This window comes from Typha angustifolia, chromosome 2 (genome assembly GCF_048772165.1).
Source record: "Typha angustifolia cultivar Huaian chromosome 2, ASM4877216v1, whole genome shotgun sequence".
In the NCBI taxonomy this organism is placed as follows: domain Eukaryota; kingdom Viridiplantae; phylum Streptophyta; class Magnoliopsida; order Poales; family Typhaceae; genus Typha; species Typha angustifolia.
In genome coordinates, this window is record NC_133240.1 from 2017275 (window position 1) to 2024864 (window position 7590).

At 34.0% G+C, this 7590-nt stretch overlaps 1 protein-coding gene across 1 annotated transcript; it reads right to left on the bottom strand.

The window, feature by feature from the left end:
- Window positions 1-4662: 4662 nt before the first annotated feature.
- Window positions 4663-5205, bottom strand: LOC140772226 (protein RESPONSE TO LOW SULFUR 1-like). Its single transcript, XM_073114193.1, has one exon. It carries the CDS (start codon window positions 5128-5130, stop codon window positions 4762-4764), a length of 369 nt encoding a protein of 122 aa, XP_072970294.1. The 5' UTR covers window positions 5131-5205; the 3' UTR covers window positions 4663-4761.
- Between the last annotated feature and the right edge of the window lie 2385 nt (window positions 5206-7590).

Here is a 7590-nt window from a genome sequence, read left to right on the forward strand (position 1 = left end):
GCAGCAGCTGGCTCGCTCAGGCTCGGCTCGTTTACACCCTTAGGAGTTATAGGAGTTGAAAATTTATGTTGAATACCAAAAGAATCACAAAATATGAAAAAAAAATTATTTTCAAATTCTCTACCATGATCAGAACGAATGCTAACTAGGATAGTAGATTTTTCATTCTGCAATTTCAAGCATAGTGATTTAAAAACTTCGAAGGTTTCAGACTTCTCACGTAAAAAGGTAACCCAGGTATATCTGGAGTAATCATCGACCATTAAGAATATATAGCGTTTACCTCCAAGACTTTCCATTTTTGTTGGACTCATTAAGTCCATGTGGACTAATTGTAACACACAATCAATGGTAGTAGCATTTACCTTCTTGTGTGAGATCCTAATTTATTTTCTAATTTGACACGAATCGCACACTCTTTTTGACATTTCCTTCATCTTAGGTATTCCTCTTACCACTTCTTGTTTGGACAAATTAAATAATTCCTTGTGATTCACATGTCCAAGACGTTGATACCAAAAATCTGCAATGTCGAAAGAGGCACTGTTACATTTCAGTTTATCTGAAGTTCCAACAACATAGCAATTATCAGATGTTCTAAATCCATAACATATAACATTACAATCATGATCTAGACTAGTACAATCATTTTTGAAGAATTTTACCTCATAATCTTCATCACAAAATTGATTGATGCTCAATAGATTTGCTTTCAAGCCCTTAACATAAAGAACATTTTTAAGAATAGGAGCCATTAGAGTACTTACCTTTCCTTTACCTATTACCTCAGATGAATTACCATCTCTGAATGTCACAACTCCCCTTTCATGTTCATCGAGATTAGAAAATAAGGACTTGTTACCCGACATATGTGTTGAACAACCAATGTCTAAATTCCACAAGTCCCAATTTAAAGCTTTCAACGTTGTATACACAACATAACATTTCAAATCACTTTTCTTAACCCATATGGCCTTTGTTTTCACCCCATAAATGAAAGCACTTCTAGGTTTTTGCAAAAAATTACAATAAGGTCAAATATGCCCTAGAATCTCGCAATGATAGCATGTCGGAACAAAACCTTTTCTACTCACCTTTTGTTGAGTGTGACTAAAGTTTACCTTTGGCGCTGCTAAAGAGTTACCGGTTTGTTGATTGAACTTCAGTTTAGAGACATTTATCTAGGATTTCTTTGAAAATGCGGTTGATGATCTCAAGTTTTCTTGCTTTTGTATACCTGCAAAAATAAAAGATAGTTTTATTATTATTTGAATTACTAGTGTATCCAATACCATACCTGTCTTTTCTAAAAATCTGAGCTTTAAAATCTTGTCTAGTTTGTTCTTCCCTTTAAGAAATATCACTTCCTTTTGCAATCGCTCTAGTTCAATTTTATCAGCCTTCATCTTATTTTTCGCATTGTCAAGTTGTTCAGAAAGGTCTTTAACACGTTCAAGTTCCAATTTGTACTTCTCCTCAAATTGATTTTTTTTTCTGGTTCGATTACCTTGAGTCGTTGAAGTAGTCTAAGATTGCTTTTCTTGAGTTTAAACAACTCCAGATACAAGTCATTATATGTATTTTGTATTTCAGATTCATCTTCCTCAACTGGTAACATATCCTAATTATCTGTATTATCAATATCAACAACAGAGTCAGTATTAAGTAGAGAGAAGACAAAAGTTATAAAGTTTTCTTCATCTTTCTCAGAATCATCATCAGATTCATCTGAGTCATCCCAAGTGACTTTCATAGCTTTACCTTTCCTCTTAAGACGATTAGGGCATTCTTGTGCGATGTGTCCAAAACAGAACATTCGAAACATCAAACTTTATTCTCAGAATTCTTATTTTTCTGTTTGACATTGTTGTTGCTCACCTCAGTATTCGAACTCACAGCATTCTTCTTTTTCACAAAGGCTTTGTTTTTCTCAAGTTTTTCAGCATTCAACTTGTTTGGCTTCCGAAAGAATTTATTGAACTTTTTGACAAACTTCTTAGGTGCGTTCGAACGCGGCCCGAGTGCGTTCGAACGTGCGCATAAATAACACTTTCTGTCTATGCGAACGCTTGCACCCGTGTTCGAACGCGCTTGTGAACTCGGTGTTTCTATCTGTGCGAACGCATATACCCGCGTTCGAACACGGTGTTTCTGTCTGTGCGAACGCAAGCGTTCAAACGTGCTTCTGAACACTGCTCTCTGTCTGTGTGAATGTCTTATGAACGCGCTATGAACGCGGTGTGAACTCGTAACCTTTTCACCATTAATCTTGCAATCCATCAAAACAAATACTTTCTAGACTTGTATAAAAACTCATGTACATGTATAAAAATACTTAAAATATTTTGTACACAATTGCCAACAATAAAAACCTAACATGATGTATTTAATGTTTGATATATTTTAATATTTAGTGTTCACATTTGGATTATCCAAATAATTTTAGGATCTGTGACTTTAAATAATAAACTAGAAAAAATATTTATTGTATATTTGAAAAATTAAAATTTTAAGATAACTCTAAAATAATTTAATATTAGACTTAATTTTAAAATTGATTAGTAAAACTAATTAAGTAATTAAATTATAAAATAAAGGATACATGCATAATTTAAAATAGTGGCTTAAAATTTTAGAGTGCAGTAAATATAGAGATTTTGAGCTTGATTGCATATGGTCTTATATTCGATCAATAAATATATTTTTGCTATGTTGGAATTGTCTCTAAATTTCAAAGAAAAATAGTATCATGTCATAGACTTAACATTTTTGATCAGTTTACTAGTCGGCACGATACTCCACTTTTTTTGTAAAATAAAGTAATCATTGAAGTAAAGATAGTTTAAAGTAAGAAATAAAAAAGAAGACTTTTCAAGATATTTAGAAGACTAAGGATAGTATCAAGAATGGTTATCTCTTATCCTTATCCATTACCCAATGGATAAACTCAGGGATTATCTAGCAACAATGGATAAAATCAAGTTTTGTCTAATTATTATAGTGTTTCTTGAGTCAGACTTCGTTATTGCATCGCTTAAGTCCTTAGACTATCGTGACACTTTGATTTCGACCAAAATTTTGATGGGATGTCATATTCTTCCTTATAGAATGTGCGACTGACTTGGTCGCGCGTTCGTAGTTCTTCAGCTATGCCCTTATTATTTATTGTCATTAGTGTCTTATGCATTTTGACATTTGTTAGTCTGCATAACATATAATATAGCTTTGTCCAAAATTTCCACCGCTCCAAGATATGGCATTGACATGACTTTGACAATAATAAGAATTCCAAACTGACAATAAATTAAAAGTTATTAAAATTTGTCACCATTATGTCAGTTTGTCAAGTTGGATTTCAACGTCTTTTACCATACTTAAGACAGAGCAAGACTTGGAGTTTACGGCTATCATTTTTTTCTAGTTTAAGGCCGAGCCATTTAGCCTCTATAAGCAGCATAAAGTTGTGGGTTACACCAGTGTCAATCATTACAAAAGTGGTTTTACCATTTACGTTCATATCAATATATATAAATTAGGGCGACTATTCAACCTTATAGAAACCAAAGAAAATAAACCATTGCCAACATAATGGGACTATTAATAACTGCATTATTACAATTTAAAGGGGATGACAGCGGTGATAAAATGTACAACAAGACACTATTAAAATTCTAGGGAACAAACTAACAACATAAAGCATATTATGTAAAGAATGTACAACATTGGGTACCACAATAATTAGAGGTATCCTTTAAAATTGTATTCTTATGAAATCTATTATTATAATATTGTAGAAAATCCAACTGTGCGCACAAAGAATAGATGCCAAGATGTACAACAGTAGGGACCACACAATTCAAACAAGTATATTTTAGAAGAATCCGTTACGGATTTAAAATCTGTAATACATATTTTAGGAAAAAGACCAAATCTATTACATAGAGAAAAAGACATTCTCAAATCAACTATTTTTATTAATCGAAGGTAAGAATAGAATTAGAATGTATATACTATTCTTTTCTTTTGGAGTTGAATGAGATTATAATAGAGATCGACAATACCTTATCAAACCCTAACGTTCACAGTGTAAGAAATTGTTAGAGGATAATGAGAATAGAGAATAGAGAAAAGAAAAACTAAAAGTAAACAAAATGCCACCTGATTTCTCTGGATCAAAGAACTTGAATCCTAAATCTGTAGAGGATGAAAGATAAGTAGTAAAAGAGAAGAAAAAAAATTGGAAAGAGAACTTTTCACAACTCATGACTTAAAATATAGGGAGAATTTGGTCAATTTAGCTTTCTGTCAATGAGAGAGTGAACGGCATTAAATTCAAACAATTGGGGGGCATCGTGAAACAGGAGGGGGTTAAACTGTAATTTCGCCCCAAATAAATAAGAATATAAATGTAAAATTCGACAATAATTTAAAGGTCCTAAATCGTTCTATGGCAAAGATTTACTTCCCATCCGCGCAACTACCCGACTTCTCCAATCATCGAAGGCGTCTTTCAGTTGTATAACATCCTCAATTACGATTATTTATTGTCATAAATTCATGGGCCCACTCTATTTGCGCGCGAATTCACGTAGAACCCGCGCATTTTTCGATTTTCGAAGGCGATCAAATTAAAATCAAATCAAATAAGACGAATCAAAATAATATATGAAGGAAAAGTTTTCGATGCCAAATTAAAGTATCAAACTCTTTTAATTTCTCTCTCTCCCAATTCACTTTAACATCAGCCCGTAAGAAAAAGTATCATCTTCCGATCCATTCCTCTCCGATCGAGATCTCGCCGGCATCGCAGCCAAGCATCCTCCTCGCCCTGGCGAGCTCCTCCACGAGCGCCTTGACTTGGATCCTGTACTCCCTCGCCTGGACCACCGCCTCCGCCTCCAAATCGCCGAGCTGCGCGCAGAGCCGCTCCTCCGCCTCCTCCACCGCTAGAAGCCTCTCCCTCGTCTTCTCCAACTCCACCCTCGTCGCCTCCTCCCTCGCCGTCGCCTCCATCACCTCCTTCTCCAACTCCTCGTTCCTCCGCCTCAGCTCCTCCGCAGCCGCCAATGGCCGCCGCTTCCCGGCGACCGGATCGGCGGAGAAGAAGGCGATCGACATGCTCGGAGCCATGGATAAAGATCTCGGATTGGTAAGAATTGCTTTTAAATTATAAATATTTGGTTGCGTTGTGTGGATTGGACGATCGGCGTAGCTCCGCTTTTATGGGATTTTTATGGAGCTTAAAAACGATCGTATGCAAGGTCGATTGTCGGAAACTCAGTAAATCGTACGCTGTGGTAGTAACCAATTGTATGAAACCTTGGAGGCTATCGGCTTTCATTTGGAGAGAGGGGCGACGGAAAGGCGTCTAGGTTCGATGTACCTGAGAGGGTACCCTCAAGAGGTTGAGATCTTGACACGTATGCAGAATGGGTCGTGGCCTGACGCCTGGAATGTACCAAGCGACGTCTGCGGCCGTTGGATTAGTGTATTTGTCCCGGAACTTATTATATGGATTGGACGGTGAGATGGTGCTTGGACATATCCCAGATCTTGTTTTAAGATCCGATGGGGCCCACTTCGTTGTCGTCATTCGTGGATAATTTGAGAGTCACATACTTTGATTCGTAGATTTTGTTTATAGAGAAGTTTGCATTTAACACCCTATTTAGTGCATTTCCAATGGAGGGCTCCAAAGATCCAAATACCGAGCTTAATCCCTTTTAGAGCTTGATGCATTAGTTTTAGAGTGCTATCCAGTTTTTCTATCTTGAATTTTTTATTTATTAAATAATATGATATATTTATACTATATTAAAATAACTAGTAAAAGTTTGTAATGTTAATTTATCTTTAATAAAAAAAATATGGTTGGAAAACTAGACCTTTAATTCGTTTGGTTTGAGTTTAAGGACTCCTATCCTACTTCAGTAATTAAACATTTTTTTTATACCTAACTAAGTTTACTCAGTAAAAAATTAAGAGTATAAAATAAGACCAACTAATCTAAGTTCGGACCTTAGCCTCAAACTAAACAAGCCAAAATAACATTAATATTAAATAGTTTTAGAATTAAACTTAAATATATTTATTGTTTAATTTGAAAATAAAAAATTAATATAACTCTAAAATAATTTAAAATTAGACTTGTTTTAAAGGTCTCCACCAATTAACAATAGTCTTTTTGTTAAAAGCTTATTAACAAAGCTAATTAACATTAGATGTTAATTATTGACATGTTTTATACGCTATTAATTCTTTTCATTATTTTATTTTAACATAAAGTCCTAAATAAGATTTATATATATTTTTAGTCTGAGATGAAAAAAATAGCCGCCAGCCAACTAGAGGGTGTGGAAAAAGAGAAAAATCATAATAACATCTATTCTCAAATATTTGGTGTAGAAAGAGACGGCCATATTTGTAGACTAGGTTTGGGTCCCAACTTTAAGATGTAACATGAGATGTATCTTCACCTTGATATATTGCAGAAAAAGCTATAGAAGAACGTTATACATTAGGAGAAAGAGTGAATTTTCTTGAATGTGAGTTAATTGAAATAAAAGTATTAATGAGGAGGTCAGCTGATATTGACCAAACTAATAATATACTAGTTGAATTTGATGATAAGATACATGTTTTTACTTTATATATGGTGTTTGCTTAAAAGAGTGAGTTATAAAATTATGACATATTCGTTTTAAACATAGGATATTTCTCAACACAAAAATCTCGATGAACCAAATTTGGCTTATATTGAACATCCTAATCATGATGAACCAACTAAGGAGGATGCATATTCTTCCTTATCTAGTCGTTCAATTCAAGTATGATATCTTATATACTTATTTTAACAAATTGTTATATTTTTTAAAAAACTTAACTGATAATATATTGTACTATAGTTTTATTTACAGAAAAGAAAGAGAGTTCAATATGACAAATCAAGTAATGTAAGTCATTATGTAAACTTTTTTTTTCTTATATGTACGACATTTTGCATATATTATCTATGATTTTCATTTTATTCATGAGTGTAGTTAGTATATATCGATGTCTTTATAGGGTAGAAAAGAAGTACACTCATTGTTTATTAGAGCCTGAGTACAAGCTGGCTTGCTTAAGCTCGGCTCTCTCTCTCTCTCTCTCTCTCTCTCTCTCTCTATATATATATATATATATATATAAGAGTTATAGTAGTTGGGTTTTGATGGCTATTATTTCAGTCAGTTTTATTTTAATAGTTTTTGCTTATCTATTTACTTTTATCCTCAACCATTTTAAAAACTTCATTCTTTTCCCAATGAGATTATGACCTATTCCATCTCATTTTTCCAGCCACTCAAGTATGGAGTACTCATATTTTTTCTTCTTATTTTATTTATCTTCTCTTTCCCCCTATGATAAACTCATATTATTCTCCTTCCCATCTCGTTTCACTCTTCTTCCACTCAAAATCCAAAATGCAAACCACCATGGCAGCATTGTCGTCAGAACTCATACTATTCTCCTTCCTATCTCGTTTCACACTTCTTCAACTCAAAATCCAAAATGCAAACCACTATGGCAACATTGTCGCTAGCCTTCTCG

Excerpts from the sequence above, each read along its gene's own strand:
- LOC140772226 (XM_073114193.1), bottom strand. The coding sequence starts at position 5,130 with ATGGCTCCGAGCATGTCGATCGCCTTCTTCTCCGCCGATCCGGTCGCC.